Source organism: Telopea speciosissima, chromosome 5, assembly GCF_018873765.1.
Source record: "Telopea speciosissima isolate NSW1024214 ecotype Mountain lineage chromosome 5, Tspe_v1, whole genome shotgun sequence".
Classification (NCBI taxonomy): domain Eukaryota; kingdom Viridiplantae; phylum Streptophyta; class Magnoliopsida; order Proteales; family Proteaceae; genus Telopea; species Telopea speciosissima.
Window position 1 is genome coordinate 6,319,323 of NC_057920.1, and position 17,884 is coordinate 6,337,206.

General features: G+C 37.9%; 1 protein-coding gene across 1 annotated transcript; it reads right to left on the reverse strand.

Annotated features, from left to right (window-relative positions):
- Positions 1 to 11,782: 11,782 nt before the first annotated feature.
- LOC122660916 (peroxidase 51-like) lies at positions 11,783 to 13,090 on the reverse strand. Its single transcript, XM_043856171.1, has 3 exons — positions 12,804 to 13,090; positions 12,340 to 12,706; positions 11,783 to 12,193 (listed from the first exon to the last, which is right to left on the reverse strand). Exons 1-3 carry the CDS (start codon positions 13,020 to 13,022, stop codon positions 11,784 to 11,786), a joined length of 996 nt encoding a protein of 331 aa, XP_043712106.1. The 5' UTR covers positions 13,023 to 13,090; the 3' UTR covers position 11,783.
- Between the last annotated feature and the right edge of the window lie 4,794 nt (positions 13,091 to 17,884).

The window sequence follows — 17,884 nt, forward strand, 5'->3', positions numbered from 1 at the left end:
AAAGAATTAGTTGATCTATTAGTAGTCGATTGCAAGGTCTTTCTTTCTTTATATATTTTTATGAGTATCAATCAGAAGGAGAGACTATTGGAATCTCCACTTATCAGGGACAGGATCAGCCTTCAGGCTTGCTGTCAATATAAGGGCTTTTAATGCGAAAGGGTATAGGCCTCATTTAAATTTTATACTTAGTATGTTATACAGCAATAACCAGAGAGCATTTATGCAAAAAAATGATATTTACACAACTGATGGTTGATCGCAATAGTTCTGTAATATGCTAAACTGGTAGATGAAGTAGTATCATTGGCAGGACATTGATGTTGACAACAGTAATGTGCCCAATATTGTGGCAACCAGTTGAAGAATGATTAGCCGTTTCTGGAAGAACTTGCTAGAATACAACTGGATTTTATTCTGCTACTCATTTTAAGAGAACCACTCAACCTGAACTGCAGGTCCCAACTGCCATTGCTGCTGATGAGTCTTCTAGGCTGCTACCATTGAAACGCTCCAGGTTGTTTCCTAACACACAACTACTACATCTCATATTTTTATTATAATATACTGCTCTTGGATGGTTTGGACTATATCTTGAAAAGAAGGTGTATCATCCAAATGTGATCAAGTATTTATGGTTCCCAAATATCTCTAATCTCTAAGCTGCATTTGGGTTAGTGATGGTAGCTGAAAAAATGTCTTTCATGTGAACTTCTCGTCTTGTGGTAGCATGGAGAAGAAGTGAGCTTTCCATTTCATGCTTCAACTTTTTTAGTTATTGTTATTGGTTTCCTATGTGGTTGCTGTCGTGGAGAGGTTAGATGCATGGATGGCATCTTTGTTATCTGTAAGTCATTTGAGTAAGCTCAACCCAACCCACCAAACCCCTCCCCCTCTTTTATTAGCAAGTTGCATCATAGTTTCTTAACCCTTAAACTGAGTATTACTTCGTTAACTTCAACCTGAATGATGAATTTATGGTTCCCTATTTTACTTTGCTGGCATCTACTTGAAGGGCCTACAAGATTTGGCCAACATAGTTTTGTGATATCAGAGGAAACCATGCTCAGGTTAGTTGCTTCCTCTAGCTTTTTTACATGTGTAGTGCTGTTGTATGTATTTTGTTTTAGGGAAGCAGTTTTCTATACGGGAGTGTGGTCTACGCCAGCACTCCCATGTGTCTATTTCTCTCCTCTTTAAAACAAGGGGGCAAAGGTGTCTTTTCACATGGAGAGGAGAGAGATAGACTCATGGGAGTGCTGGCATAGGCCACACTCCCGTACAGAGAATTTTTTCCCTTTGTTTTATCTGTTAACCTGCTGGTGCAGGGAAAAAGTAAAAATTTTTTTGTCAGATCATCTAAGCGTCAGATTCATGCCTGAGAAGAATCTTAAAGTCTGATTCTTTGTATTAGATAGACAGGATTATATTGTCCACCCAGGTCATGTAGACCATCTTTCCCTTGATATACACAATTTTAATGGAAAAACAAGGAGTGGAGATGCCTGCACTATTCCTTTAAATTTGTCAATTCTGTTTTTTTCGGTCATTACATACTCATTTAGATCCAATTCTTGATTTAAAAAAAAATTTGATTCTGTGGTGTATTTTAACCCCTTCGAATCTTATTTTGTCAATTAATACAAGGATAATGAATTTATTATGGTTCCCTATTTTTGTTCACTGACATCTACTTGGTGGCCTATCAGATTTGGTGAACATCAACATGGTTTTTGTGCTTTGTTCAGAGGAAACATGCTTGGGTAAGTTGCAGCCTCGAGATATTTACATGCATATGTTGGCTCATATATTCCCTGCTGGTGTGGGGCAAAAGTGAAATATTTTATGATTTACCATCTGTGCATCAGAATCATGTAGTCCTGGAACTGATTCCACCTGGAATTGTTGGTTTTGAATTTGCTCCAATCAGGTGATGTCCTTTCATGGTTTTCAGTTCACTTTCACTTAAAAAAAAAAATCCAAGCAGATGCTGTCCAAGAATTGTTTTTAAATTTCCAATTTTACCCTTTTTATATCAGTAACTCACACACAAAAACCCCCAATCCAAATAATAACCCCCCCCCCAATCTCCAAACTCTCACCTCTCGTCTTCCCACTCCCAGATATAGCTATGCTCCACGCCCCATTTCCGAAATAAGTCCCAAATTTTGATTTGTGGTCAGTCCAATGAATTCCCCTCTATTGGATGGTGAGAATGTCAAGTAATTTTGTACATTGACATGGTAATATGTAGAGGGCAAATGAAAAAGGCTCCATGAGAGTACGAGACCACAACAAGCATATAGGTACCTTTTTCTATATATTTCATTAGGGAAAATGTTCTCTGAGCAAGTAGCGTAGCCTATGCCTCCTCACATAATTCTTGTTAGGGAAAAGGAACGCTAACCTGGTGCTGTGTGTGGGCGTGTACCTGCACCCAGACACAGTCTGTGGCAAAAAGACCGCCACACACCCCTGGAAAGGTGGAAAGGTTCAAGGGTACGGCGTTGTTTTTGTACCGGACTATGTCTGGGCACAGGTACACGTTCACACACAACTCCGGTTAGCGTTCTTTCTCCCATTTTTTTTATTAATTTCTTTGGAGAGAGAAAAATTGAATCAGTGTGAGGGAGCATAGGCTATCCCGCCTGCTCAGAGAACCCCCTCCCATTTCATTATGTTTACATTATTGTACTAGAATAGTCTACTTTAGAGAAATGATATGTGCCCAGTTACCATACTTGAGCAATTGACTCCCAAAATCCATAGTTCACATATTGGATCAAATGACCAGTCATATTGGGTTATGCAGTAGACAATGTCCAACCATGGTTAATAGATATCCCCTTTGTTAAACCAATTAGCTTGGGATTAGTTCTTGAAATGTGTTTGGAATGGTTCACTTACCTATGTTGGCTTGCATATTTGCCCCAGTAAGGGGTCTAAGAGATTACAGTATACCTGCTCCATCAGCCCAAAAGGTAATCGTGCTACCATCCTTACAAACAGGATCTGTTTTACATTCTACTAGAGACCTGTTTGGTTCAGATAGTCTGAAATTCGGGTTGAGATTATTAGAAAAACTGCTTCAAACTTCTGAGGCCTGAGATTGACTGTTTAATTGTGCAGGGATGAAATGATTCTTTTATTATGCAAGACAGAATGCTTTCTACAAAATCCACAGCAAGAAAAGGCAAAAGAAGCAGAGTTAACTTCATCCATTATTTCTGCCAAGTAAGACCTGCAGGAGTATAAAGCAGCAAGGGCATAATGCAAGTGCCTAGTACTGGCACAATGGAATCTTGCTCAACTAAACACCATCTTATATCATTTCTGTTGGGCATAACTGGAGGTATTTCATGATCAATCTAATTTTTTTTTTCCAGGTAAAGGTCTTAACCTACTTGCTTTCAGAAGGTAAGTATATTGTGAAATGCACCATGAGCAACACCATCAAACTAAAAACCTTGGTTCAATACATTTATATAAATATATGTTAATGTGTATAAATGTAAATAAATGGAAAGAAAGAGAAGATGAACATATAAAAAATTTATGTATGCTGGTGATTATACATATGAACAACACACAATAATCTCAGCAAAAAATATGTTATTCGATTGATCAATAGGAGGTGGGGATGGGATGAAATCTACAAGCGATGACCCAAACAAAAGGATAATCTCACATGCCTCTTTCTATCCTTTGTGCTGGGAAAATCTGCCATGGCGTGTGAGAGAAACTCAGCAAACTATTAGATGATGGTCATCAGCTGTTAAATCAGAAGGTACGGCAGAGTCGGGGAGCATTTTTGACCCACATGAAAATCTTTGAAAAAGTTCTCTTTGGTTTCTTGGTCGGACTTCGAGCATGCATTATGTCCGTCCTATTCAGCATCTCCCACATCACATGCACATCTTCAGACTCACATGACTTTACAGCATGGCGGAGTTTCAATAGCTCTGTGTCATTCCCCAACACATGATCCAATGTAAAAACACAAATTAGAGACTCAAACAAATGATTATAACAACCAAATGTTAATTACCTCATAAAACAACTGGCTCTTTAATTTTAGGGTTGTTCCATTTATAGGAAATATATCTAGGCTTCTCAGATATATATAGTATATTCATATTTCTGTCCTTCTAGTGATGCAAATCTGAAAGAGGAAGAGTGATAGAAAATTCAAGAAATGAGCAAATTTCCCCCATGTCATAATTCCAACATGCAACTGCATTTTTTATTGTTTCTTATTTTATGGGAGAGAATATTGGGGGTGGGGGGGGGATATTTGCTTTCAGGCTATGCATGGTAGTATGCCATGGGTCCGATTTCGAATTGATTGATAGTGCTTGCATAGTTCCATTTGGGATTAAATCAGTTGTTCACAATAATTAGTTGTTTGAGATTTCTTTTTCAGTCATCTTTGTTCAGTTTGGGAATTATCATAATCAAAAGACTTGGGGGGAGGGGGGGGGGGGGAGAGAATTGTGATCAATCTCAGTCAGGGTAGTGGTGTGAATTTGTTCCCCCATCCCAACACACAAAGAAAAAGTCTCCACTCTCCATGGCAAGACAACCAGCATGTTGTGATTTTGAGCAGAGTCTTGATCCTTATTATTTCAAGTCATGATGCAGTTAGGGTTTAGGTTCTAAATAGGAGATGCTATTTAAAGGTTCATTGAAAGGTGTTTGTTCCTTAGTGAATGCAAAAATGTAGACTTCTTCTCTTTTTCACTTCTTCTTTCTGTTTTATATTTTGGCCTAAATAGACCCCACCCAACCTTTACATTTTTCCAAAACAATCCCCCAATCCATTAACTATACCCATACATTCAAGCTTCCATTGTTCCAACACTAACCCAACCAATCTAATCCCAGCAATTGTCTCTGTTTATACCTAAAACGATTTACCTTTCCTTTAAAAGCTGGCAGTCAGCACCTAAACCATTAGAAACAACAAAGACTGGTTGCCATTAGGTGTACAAAGGAAGTTCTCTATAATCCTCCCCTTCAAGTTTCATCAAATTCTAAGCCATTAATCATTGCTCCTTGAACTTCTCCTATAAAACCATATTCGATAACCCTGCTCTCTATCCAAATCTTCACTCTCTACTATCAACCCTCATTGACTGAAAACCAAAGGTATCCTTGTTTGAGGTTAGTGTCATCATCATGCATCACCTAGTCTTGCCTATCACCCATCTCAACAGGTTCATCACAAGCTAACTCCATTTTACATTCACTTTATATCTAATAATTGGCCGACATCCACATCCATAGAAAATAGTTGGTCTTGTAACCACCATACTCATTCTCCTCTGTTTCTTGTTCCTCATGGTATCTCAAGCCATGTATTGATAATAAATCTTAATAACTCTTTTCAGCTCCTATTTACCTTGGGATTTTTTTTAGCAGGTTACATGGTACATACAGCATACAGCCCCATGTATCATTTTGTTATATGATTCCTTTTTTTTTTCTTTCGGGAGTGGAGAGGGTGTTACATCAAAGTACTTCCACACAAAGCACAGGCCTTCAATTCATAAGATGCATAGTAAAAAAAAATAACAAAAGACAGCCCATCTCTTCCCATTTTCTTCTGTTTGTTTTTCTATCTTGAATAAGGGATTAGTATTGACCTTTTTCAGAGGGCCAAGGTACAGATGATTAATGGTTTGGTCGGATAAATTTTGGCCATGAGCATACCATTAGCTCTTAAGAATTGGAGTTGGAAATTGAAATCCAAAATCAAATCAAAGAGGAAAAGTAAGCTAGGAGGACGTAACATTACCACTGTGACGAACACCAAGACGGATAGCCACATCGTTCCAGAGTCTCTGCAATGCCATCCGCAAGGGAAACATCACCTTATCCCACCACTCCATTTACCCTCCTTTCTCCCTTTCTCACCTTCGAGTGAACCACCTTCTTTTCTGTTCCGGCCCCTGAGAGAGAGAGAGAGCGCGCGAGAGGCAGAGGGAGAGAGAGCGAGTGATCATAGGAGATTTCTCACACTGAACCTCGCGCCCTCTCCCCCCAACGTCCAGAAGTAAAACTAGATATTAAAAATGAAAAATCTCAAAAGAACATAAATAGGAAGATAATAAATAGAAATTATCAGAAGAGAGAAACCGAAACTCTAGGGTTAGCAGAAACTAACTCGGCATTGGGCAATGGCTGTCCCTCCATTTTCTTCCACCTCCAACCTTCGTATACACTTCTCCACCACCACCACCACCACCTTCTCCTCTCACGCGCCATCTGGAGTCTTCCCCCAATTAATCAGTTAATTTAATTCACGAATCAATAAACGACCACCGTCTGTCTAATCACCTTCCTAAGAGATGCCACGTGTCCTCTTAATGCCGTTGCAATTCCTTGGACTTAAATCACTGACTTAAGGCCTATTCTTGAAGGAATTATAGGCATATAGCTCGGGCATTCCTTACATCGCTGTCGTCCGTCCTTTGTGACTGTAGGAAGTCGATGGTTGGATACACCAAGCCCCCAAAGCTAATGGTCTCCAACTCTATCGTACGCCTCCTTCCTTCTAGTCGTACTGGATTCAATACCCGATTTGAGAACCTGGTAACTAAGCATCCTCACCCATTGAACCATTGTACGATGCTTTTCTTCGCTCGCGCCCGAATTGGCTGAATCGAAATGACGATATCCAGTTCCACCAGCAGCAGAGACAGTTGGATAGGGATAGATACCCTCACATGAATCAATTAACGATTACCTCTGCCCAATCACCTTCTTTTTTTTAGTTTTGCAAATTTTCATTTTCCTTTCCTTTAATATTACTTGCAATCAAACATTGTCTTAGAGAGTTTTTCGACATTCCAAACATCATAAGAGGCACCTATATGTCACACAAACAAGAGATTGTCAATAGATTTTATAAGATTTTATCTTCTTTATTTTATTTGATTGATATAAGGAACAATCTAGGAAGTGACACAATCCAAGCAGCAACTCTCACCATCCAACATTGTAAAGAATCAATATATTTCATTTCAAATAGACTATTAGCATCTCCAAGAGTCCTAATAGTTTATTTGACGCCATAAAACCTACCCTAGTAGAATAAAAAGAGTTTGGTAACAGTAACTGTTTCCTCAATCAAAGCTAAAGACTTGGTATATTAATCAAGTTGTCTTGTGTTCTGCATTTATGTTTATCCATGATTGGGGTGCAATAGTTCCCATGATAGCTAGCTAATACTTTTACAGACAAATAACTCTCATAATTGATAATGTTTTTTAGGAATGAACAAAATTGTTCCACATTTTCTAACCTACCCTATGTATGATTCATTATACATACTAATGTATCATACAATAAAATAAAATAAAATAAAATAAAGAAAATCATTTGCCTATCCATGCCACTTTAGTAGAAATTAATTTTTTCAACCAAGAGCACTAGGAAGTGATTTAATAAGTTTCTAAATAAGAGGTATCATATGTGCAACCAAAGGAGCTTCATGGAAACAGTTTCTCTGCGAAAGCAAGGTGAACACTGCATACATTATACCCCTCCTTAGAGCCCGCAGTGGCGGGAGCCTCATGCACTAGGTACACCCGTTTTATATGTCCAAAGGAGTTGTATTGACATGGATTATTGCATTGCAATTTCTTACATATGTTTTCGTAATATTAACTCATGATAAAATGTTCCTCACGATTCCAGTGTACAATCAATCGCCTTCTCACATGGATTTTTTTTTCTCATACGCTAAATATGCATACCCCAAAAGAATTATATCATTTCTTGTGTCGCTATTGGTGTGGAGTGGGAGATTTCTCCCGTACTGTCGTCATGAGAAACACTCCCCCTTAAACTTGTGTATCACATTAAGAAACAATTGACTTAAAATTAAATCAAATTCTATAGAGCTACTCATCTACTATCTAAAACAAAAATTCTCATAAGGGGCCATACAATTAAATAAATAATGGATAAGCATTTGACTAAAATAGCTTACTTTGTTAATGGGTATCGATTAAACAATGAGTAATTAGTACCGAAAAACGAATTAATTAAATTCACCAACCTTGTATGAGTAGATCATGCAATAATAAGCCAAAATTTCGATACACACTCGAAACCTCTCAAATAAGGCAATGGGCTCCTTGGCTTTTGAGCTTCCATCCGTCATGCATCATTAAACCCTTCACAAAAAAATTAAACCCTTCACAATTATTAATTACTTATTATTTATCTCTTCACTAATGGTGATGGGATGCTATGATTGGACTCTGGGTTTCTAAATAATTATTACTTCTATTGCTCATTGTTCGAAATACATTTCTCTAATCCAAACGAAGAATCAGAAGAGGTGGATGAAGAGATTCTCTCTTCACCATGGACAGAGAGAATTTGGGTCAATCAATTGTCTATTACTAGTTTTATGGTTTAGTCAATAAATTAAAGGACCGAATTTTCCCACACCCACGATCGAAGGAGAATATTCCCTTAATTGATGGATGTGAATGATGTTGAGAGGGTATTATGCATAGAGTGGGGGGTATTATCGACTTCATCCTATTAGAGGATTAGACATTAATAACCCTAAGATGGTGAAGGAAACATCACATCTACTATATATTCTCATGCATGCACTAGGTTATTTTAATTTATTTAAAGAGTAAATCCAACCAACAAAGTTAATAACTTCATGGCTAAGCAACGATAGCCTATGATTTGGTGAAAGCTACTTTGTAAGATTTGTCTTTAATTAAACAATTTGATTTGTTTACACTACAACAAAGTTTTTAAAATCGAACCACCTGGCAAACCGAATAGGGCATAGATCTCTTTTTTGAGTTTTTTTTCACTTGGGGTTCCCTTGTTTGGTACGGTTCCCTAGTGCCTCTAATAAAAGGGGGTGGACCCCACATGGGCAGTGTGTTCAGTCAGGGGGTGGAATGATCATTTCAACCCCCCTTCCTATGAGAGGAATTGCATAATCGTACCGATCAACGAACCTATGGGGATAAAGGTCCTCTCTTGTTCACTATCCGTGTGCACATATTTTCACAAAAAAGGTCAGGATCTTACACATGTATTTTTATATTTCATTTTCTATCTAGTTTGAAAAAGTTAGCTTTTGATGAATGATATTTTTTCTAAAGCATTAATTGGGTGTGGTGCGTAGATTCCTTTCCATGCTGAACAATGTGAAAACACTCTCTTATTCATTCCTATCAATGACCCATATCTTGAAAAATATTGTTATAATGCAATGTTTAAAAAGAAAAATTCTTGTTGTAACCAAAGTTGATGAAAAATATGAAATTGTAGTCTTACTTATTTTGCCCTCGATAACATTTATCTTTTTCATCCAAAAGAGTAAATCTTATCATTTTACATTTGATGATGACAACTAATAATGATAAATCACTTTCAACTTGTATTGAAATTTCTTTTCTTTCTCTTTTTTAAATAACTTTTGAAATAAAACAAAGTATAATCAAAATAAAGTTACGTCTCCATCCACCATTTTGGTGATAACAAATTGTACCCTTTTTTAAGGGTAAAGGTTGAGCATGCCGATATTGTGCCTAGCCTGGGTCTGTCCGTTTCCCACCTCTATCGAAAGGACCCACTACCCTCCCATTCCACCCTCTCCATTGGGCATAACAACTAGATCCAAGAAAGCGGTGTGCCCAACCCTTTCCCTTTACTTAAAATCTCTATCAGAGTTCAATTTTAATTGTTTTTTTTTAGAGTAAAATGAGTTTAATTATATGCCCTATATATTATCTTTGGTGGTATTAACTAAGAACGTTCTTTCTGAAAACATATATGCTAACTAATTTCGAGAGTGTTATAGCTACTACCATTAAAAAAGTGTATCTAGTGTACGAGGCTCTCGGCCACCACTAAGTAATATGAGAGGATTACAATGTACGCAGAAACCCAGGACCACTAGGTTGCAATGGAACAATCTTACCAATGCGTCGAGCTCCTCCCTCTTGATAGCTACTACCATTATACTACCCCAAAAACAAAAGTGATAGCTACTAGAGGTTACTACCATTGTGGGGAGAGAAGCCTTGTTTCTTAAAGTCAAAAAGTTTGGGTTGTATTCTTTGTCTCCTTGTATACCTAAATAGGAGTTTTTTTTTTTTTAAAATGGAACCTAAATAGGAGCTTTGATCATAATTAATAAACATGGAAATAGAACAACCTCTTGTGTGTTCCATAGTTCCGCATTGTCTTTTTATTTGCATTTCCCATCATATCTACTTTCCACGTTTGCTGAAACTTTGTCACGAATCCTATTCTTATCTTCCCAACACATAACAAATCAACCATAAATAAAGGCAGTGAAAAAGGAAAAGGTAACCACTCCAATCTGACTTCACTGTTTAACGTTATAGCTTTGATAGCGAAACATAGCAAACGAAGTGGGCTCTTGGGGTCTTTGATGGCTTTCCCCTTGTAATCTTCTATTCCTCGTGACTCTTAGCGATGTCAATTAATAGTGGTTTGGTTTGGTTTGAATCGGTCTAAATTGGTTTTAATGTACATCGATTCAAATCAAAATTGAACCATTATGTGAGATTTGGTTTTGGATTTTATCATTATCAGGTTGGCTTAATTAGTTCTTATCGGTTTATTTTCAGATTGGTATTGATTCAGTTTAAGTTTTTCATATATATAATAAGGATTGGTGTTCTCTATGGAGGAGCATGATCCCTATGCACGTGCACAAGCCAATGAGAGTATGCACGTTGGCATCATGGGAGTAGGATTTTTGCCTTTCATGAGGGTGAGGCAATCATTTCACCTCCTCTGTCTCTGGGCGCGGGCAGTATACTCCCTCATAGAGAACTTTCTTCGATATAAAAATTAAAAATCAAATCCAAAACCGCTTGTTAGAGGATTAGTTTCGGTCTAGTTTAGTTTTTTAGGAGGTCCAACCGATTTGAATTGGATTTTGACACCCCTCCCTCTGTAATCATCTTGTTCACTTCTATAATTTGAACCTCATCTGAATTTTCATTTTTGGCAAGGATTTTAAACTTGGAATCAGGATCAATTAGAATCAAAATTGGTCAGAATTAGTAAAACCTTAGAATTGACTTTCTAGTAGATACTTGACTGATACGCCAAAAGCTCCAGAGCTGATAGAACTTGTTAAATCAAGCCCTTTAACTTATACCATATCAGGCTTGTTCAATCTAATGTCCATACACTAAATTGGGCCTTATTAGGCACATAACAGACTATTACGTTTTCGCAGCCATTGTCTTCGGTGGCTCTCACTTTGGCGGTAAGTAGCCATTTCCAAGCAGCTCCACTCTGCTCCAGAGTTTTTGTCGTAACTCCATTATACTCCAAGAATTTTGCCCTAGGTAGCCCTTTCCGTGACTTAAACCCATGACGTGGTGTTCGATTTTGATACCAATTATTATGTACTTTATCGATACACCAAAAGCTTCAGAACTGATGTAACACGTTAAATTAAGTCATTTAATCTATCTCATACTAGGTTGATTCAATCTAACGCCCATGCACTAAATCGAACCCCATTAAGCAACACTATTAGATCTGAAAACCCATCAATCCAGTACCCCGACCCAATATAGATTTTTGAAAGTTAGACAAGAAAAATAGAAAAGAAAAAAATATATATTCCCCTTCTTTGTTCTTATTATTCTTCAATAAATTAACACATAGGAAGAATCAAAGTGAGAAACACATAGGAAGAATCAACGTGAGAAAGGAGAGAGACAGAGAGAGAGAAGCTAAGTTAAATATCTCTAAGAGTTGAAGACAGAACAGTCACGACGGATGTTGCCCTGAGAGCCAGTCTTGACTCCGACCCGGCCAAGCTTTGTCATGGCAGCAACGAAGGCTTTCTCGAAGGCCGCAGAGTTGGAAGCCCAGAGGTTGACGGTGGACCTAGACCTGCTATCCGAGTAGAGGATCTGATCTGAGCTGAACAATCCCTTCCCTTGCTGGAGGTCCTGATAGTACACGTTGTCAAACTTCCTTGGAGTGATGGGGTCCATATTAATGGCTATCGTAGGGTCCACATTCGTCGGACACATCGATTGTAGCTCCCCCACATACGTTGTATTGATCGTAGGGTCCACCTTCGTCTTTGCTGTGTAGTTATATATTCGATTTGAAAACTGGTTACAGTGAGAAAATCCAACCGTGTGCGCCGCTGCGATTAAAAACACAGAAAAAGAAGAAAAGTCAAACTTGTGAATGTGATCCGATATTGATTATTATAATTGGAATCTGGACCACTACATTGTAGTTTAGTATGTAGGTGGTCGAAACACCCAATCACTCTGGTAGTTAAATTACCTGAGAGAGCGATCATGTCTTGTTGGGAGAGACCATTAGAAGAGAACAAGGAAGTGAGCTGGTTCAAATTGAAGGTTGGGAGAGGCAAGTTTCCACTGACACTTGAAGAGGTAGAGCTCAACCCATCCAATCTTCCCAATTCAACTGCATAAGATGGCCCGCCAGCCAGAGCAACGACATCTCGAGCAGCCATGGCGAGGATATCAGCACAGGAAACCTTATTGGTACAACCAGAGGTTTTATCCACGGCAGCTTTAGCCTTAATTACGGTGTCAAAACCATCTCCGGCAAGGGAAAGGTTAATGGGATTATCTTTCTCCGCTGTGTTGCTTGATGTAGACGCAATTATAACCGAAGCATCGCATCCCTGTTAGTATAAGAAAGAGGTATCAGTGAAGAACAAGAAAGAAAAAACAAAAACCCAATAACAGAGTGTCTGAAACTTGGGTGATCTTGCAACTCACCTGGACAAAACAATCGTGGAAGAAGAGACGGAGGGTTCCAGGGACGGTGACGAAAGTCTCCTTAAACTTCTGAGTGACCGCACCTCTAACGATGCTTTCTACATTGGGACAGGTTTTGGCGTAATAATTTTGTTGAAGTGCTGATGCTTTATTGGGAAAGAAGCAGAGGTTAAGCAACGTCAGCCACACAAGCATTATGTCAAACACTTGGAGACCCATCTCTAATTTCAAAATCGATAACAATGGAAGAAGCAATTAAGCAAGGAAGAGAATGATAGAGAGAGGAGTGGAAGGCTTGGAGCTAGCTTTGATGTTTGGGATTTGAGGAAGACGAAGGGGGAATATATGTATAAAGGGGACATGTATTTGTCTGAGCCAGCTGGCTCGAATCTTTTTGACACCCATGAAAGTAGATAAAATAATTGGCGGCCCTAGCATGCATGAACTAAGAAAGAGACATCGACGACGGCTTCAGCTTCCTCATCCTCTCCAAGACCCCAACTGCTCTCCCGGTTTACTTCTCACCTTTAAAAACTCTTTAAACTTGTTTGATTTTCAAAATGTGATCTTTGTTCAGACACGTGTTTGTGTGTATGCGTGAGAGAGATAGAGAAAGAACTAAACTGGTCAAAACAGGGCAGCTGGTTTGGTGGTTCCAGTGGAAAAGAGGGAAGGAGACAGGCACGTCATGAGGACATTGGCTGCTTCTTCCCGTGGGCCTCCATTTTCCAACAAAACTTACACTGGTCAATTCTAGACTAATTTTTCGCGATTCCCAGCCGGCTCACTCAGTCTGGTTCAACCAAAATGGGGTTTGGTTAGTTCTACTTAAATAATTGATTGATAAGTAGGGGGGGTCAATTGGTCAGTTCTGTTCGGTTTCAGTTGGGTTGAATCGGTTTTAAGCATGCACTGGATCAAATCGAAGCCGAAGCGTTAAGATAAAGTTTGGTTTCGATTCTATTCCGATTTTCGTTAACGGGTTTCAGGTTCGACCAATTTGGGCTGGAATTTGAGACCCCTAGTCCTAGATAACTATGTATTTATATATACTTTGGGAGAGGTTTATATGCACAAGAAAGCATCTCATTGGCACATATCTTTCCTATCTGCCTATGAAGTCTTTAAGTGGAACATACTTTTACAAAGCATTTTATTACATTGAAAAGTTAGTACCATCTGGTTAAATTGCTTCTTCCTTCTTACTTTCAGTAAATAATTTGACCTTTGAAAAGGGAGAGTTATGGATTTCAAATTGCACCAAACAGCAAGTTTGTCTCTCCTTCCATGACAATATTAGCTAGTAGGAATGGTCATGGATTCAACATAGGGGGGGGGGGGGGGCAGTGCAGCAGCTAAACAGTCTAAACTCATAGAGAACGGTTCACCGATCATTCTAGAGTTTACAACTCCTAGGGTGAGGGAAACTTAACCCTTAAAGGATCGAGTTTCCCTCCACCCACGGTAAATGGGATTCCATTCATCACAGAACGGCAGAGTGCAAAAAAGGGTATATATCGAGAGGGTACTTTGGAATATATTAAAACACGCTTCCAAGTTAAAGATAGGATCTTAATAACAAAACAAAACAAGATTGGCATCTCTCTCTTTCTCTCTCTCTCTATTATGAAAAGACAAAACCAAAAAAAATAAATCTTTTTGACTTGGGAATATAAAGATAGGCTCTTAATGAGAGAGAACAAAAGATAGATAAAAAGGACACGAGCAAAACTAGGGGGTCCAAATGACTTTGGACTATTATTAGTAGTTAAAAATTGCTGCCAAATAGAGGGATACTGTTAGGATCTCTTGTCTCCTTATAGACATAATTTGTTTATTGATTTGAATATGCTTTCGGTTTTCAACTTTGCCTAATTTCTTAAACTTCGCCGTCTCACATTTTTGTTTTTATGCTTATCGATAATATAAACAGAGAGATCATTTCACGTGAGAAGGAAAGAAATACAGAGAGAAGGTGTCATCTTGCAGAACATTTTCCTCCCGTATAAATGTGGGGGGAAAAGGTTTTACTAGGGGAGGGTATGCTAGCACCATCTCTCTCTCTCTCACACACATAAAATGATCATATTACCCGTACGTCCAAACCGTTTTCTCGTAAGAACCCTCTCCATAAATATAAATCTAGACAAAGGGTCATGGCCTTAGGTTTCGTTTGGTTGCAAGGGGAATTAAAGGGAAGGGAAGTGAAATTTTCATACTTAAAAAAGAAACTTTTGTAATCATTACCCCATATGACTTTATCACCAACTCCAATCATACCATGTTTGGTCATAAAATTTCACTTTACTTTGCATCCATTTCCTTTTGGTTTAAAAGTAAAATAAAAATTACATGTAAAATGTATAATTGCTAAATATGGTAAGAAATTTAAGTAATTTATACAATCACATGGAATAATGATTATAAAAGTTTCTCCTTTTGATTTGAAATTTTTTTCTTCCCTTCCTTTTAATTCCCCTTCCAAGCAAACGTAGCCTTAGGTCTTGAAATTTAGATATATGAAGAAAAAATAAATAAATCAATTAATTAATTTAACATTTTAATATGATTACGTCTTAGAAAGTGGAAAGTCTCCAACCAATTGAAGTAGGCAAGAATCTATTCATACGTCTGAATATGATTTAATATAAGAGGAGAGATTGGCTTTGAAACTATTATATAAATCGAATTTTATAGATAGCTACTTTTTGACTAATCTATGTGTTTTTTTTGTTTTTTTTTTTTGGGGGGGGGGGGGGGTGGTGTTGGGGCAATTCAAATCGTACACGGCTCAGCGGCCTGTAGCGACCTGTGCGGTGTAGACTGGGTCATGTGTGCAATGATCGTCTTACTCCCGCTTAGGCAAAGCGTTTGAACAGGGGTAAGACGGTCTTTACGTGTGTAACTCAGTCTACGCCGCTCACACCGCTACAGGCAACACGCTGTAGAGGATCTGGATCCGTGTTGGGGTATTGTAGTTGGTGAGAATGGGTTTGTCTGTGTTTTCAGAACGTTATAAATGGTCATGATCGAATAGCCACATCTGTATTAATATAAGGGAAAAACACAGAGTATCAGACTAATTAATTTTTTATTAATCTACTTCAACCACTACTCCATAAACATGAAATCCAAGAAAGAGCCTCCACAAGATTAGAACGAATTAAAGAGAATATTTGCTAACAGCCTATTAACACATGCAAAACAGCTATTCTCCTATTGAAAAAAAAATCTTATTTAAGTAGTATAGATTTAAAACCCTAATTTAGAACTGTTCCTTGTTCCTTCCTAACAACCGAGTTGATAGGTGTTGGATAATTTATAAAAATTTATATTTTGTCCTTTCTTCCCTTATTTTTTCATGTTAATACAATTATTACTATTTTTATGAATGCAAATCTATTGATGAAGATGTGATAAACATTCGGCATTCGAATGTTTATTATGACCTCCTACAACAAGGAAGAAATATAATAGTTCCAAGTGACATCGATATGTAATCCATGACCTCCTAGACATGCACTCAACTAGCAAGCCACTGTCCAACCGAATAAACGATTGTTCACTCGTCTATTAAATTCATTATCTAGAATTTTTATTTTTTTTTTTGGAGGGGGAGTTGAGTGGTGTAGAGAAGAAAAGAAGTTGATTTTGACTTTTTCAAAGGGTACACTTTGTAGAGAGAATATGTTCATCGAGAATTCTTTAAAAATTTTCAATTAAAAGTTCATAATCTTTTGCAAGCTTTTTCTTGTAACATATTTATGGTATTTGTGGTTTTAGGAATCGGTATTGGATTGATCGGCCGATATAGATACTTGATCGATATGATAAGAATATGATTTTTTTTTATTAAAAACTAGTGTTTTGATCTCGTATCGGACTGATACAGCCCAATACATATTGATATCATTTTTTTTTTTGAAAGGATCAACTCTCTTGTTTCACATTTGTGTCATAAACCACCATAACCCCTTAACACCCCCCCCCCCAAAAAAAAAAAACTTTTAGTGGTTAAAAATCTCTTATGGTTGGTACTTAAAGTTTCATTGGGTAGCTAGATAAGATAGGCCAAATATATATTAATAGATTATAGATGTAATCGAATTGTAGGATCAATATTCAATTTCCCAAATTAAGTATTGTTCTTTCATGATATTAAGTCAATTGTTTGTAACATTAAATCAAGGGTTGAGAAATAATCCCTAAGCCCTTGATTTAATGTTACAGACACATCTTTTTTTAATAGATCTGATAAGATAGGCCAAATATATATTAATAGATCATATCTTATTTTATACTGATTTTACATGATGATTTTGCTTTTATTTGCTTTTATCTAGAAACAAACAGAAATTTGAAAAATAAAATAAAATAGTCTGATTTCTTCTTCTTCTTCTTCTCCTTGCAGAATTGGTCCAGTCAGAGGTAGGTCCGGCCCAGCCCTACCTGAATTAAAATCCTCTCCAATTCCTTGATCGTCGAGTGCAGTGCAGTTTGGGATTGAGAGGTTGATACCTGACAGACACGACATGCAATGGTCCGAGGTCAGTCAGTTTTTTTTGTTCTTTCTTCTCGGGCTTAGCACTGTTGGATGTCGCGCCTGCCAGGTGTCGAGGTCTCAGCCCAAACTGCACCGCACTACACTTTTGGGGAATAGGAGAGGATTTTTTTTTCCACCCAGCCTACAAGTTTTCAGGTTTAGGCCATGTTGAACATTACATGCTTTGGTCATATACATGTATTGTCAAATAAGCAAGAGTTATATAAGCTAGGCTCTCTGTTATATGCATAAATTTTCCATGCATGTATGTGTGAAATATGCATAGTACATGAACTGATTTGGGCCAGGCAAGGTAGATGTCAGCTGGCCCTGAAATTTTTTGGGCTTGGGCTGAGGTATAAAACTTGAGCTAGTTTCAAGGCCGGATTGATCAGGCCTCCGGTGCTTCAGCCCAGCCCAGCCCAGCCCAAGTTTCATCCATGTGTGCATTATGGACTCATTCATGGACTTGGGCTATACCAAGTCAGGTTCCCCGGATCCATTCTATTCCTTATGGGAATTTAGTTTATTAAATGCT

What these genes read in the sequence shown, in the direction of transcription:
- LOC122660916 (XM_043856171.1), bottom strand. Translation starts at nt 13,022, where the DNA reads ATGGGTCTCCAAGTGTTTGACATAATGCTTGTGTGGCTGACGTTGCTT. An exon ending in TCCACGATTGTTTTGTCCAG is followed by an intron (nt 12,707 to 12,803) that starts GTGAGTTGCAAG and finishes TTATACTAACAG; the next exon opens with GGATGCGATGCTTCGGTTAT. An exon ending in AGACATGATCGCTCTCTCAG is followed by an intron (nt 12,194 to 12,339) that starts GTAATTTAACTA and finishes TTTTAATCGCAG; the next exon opens with CGGCGCACACGGTTGGATTT.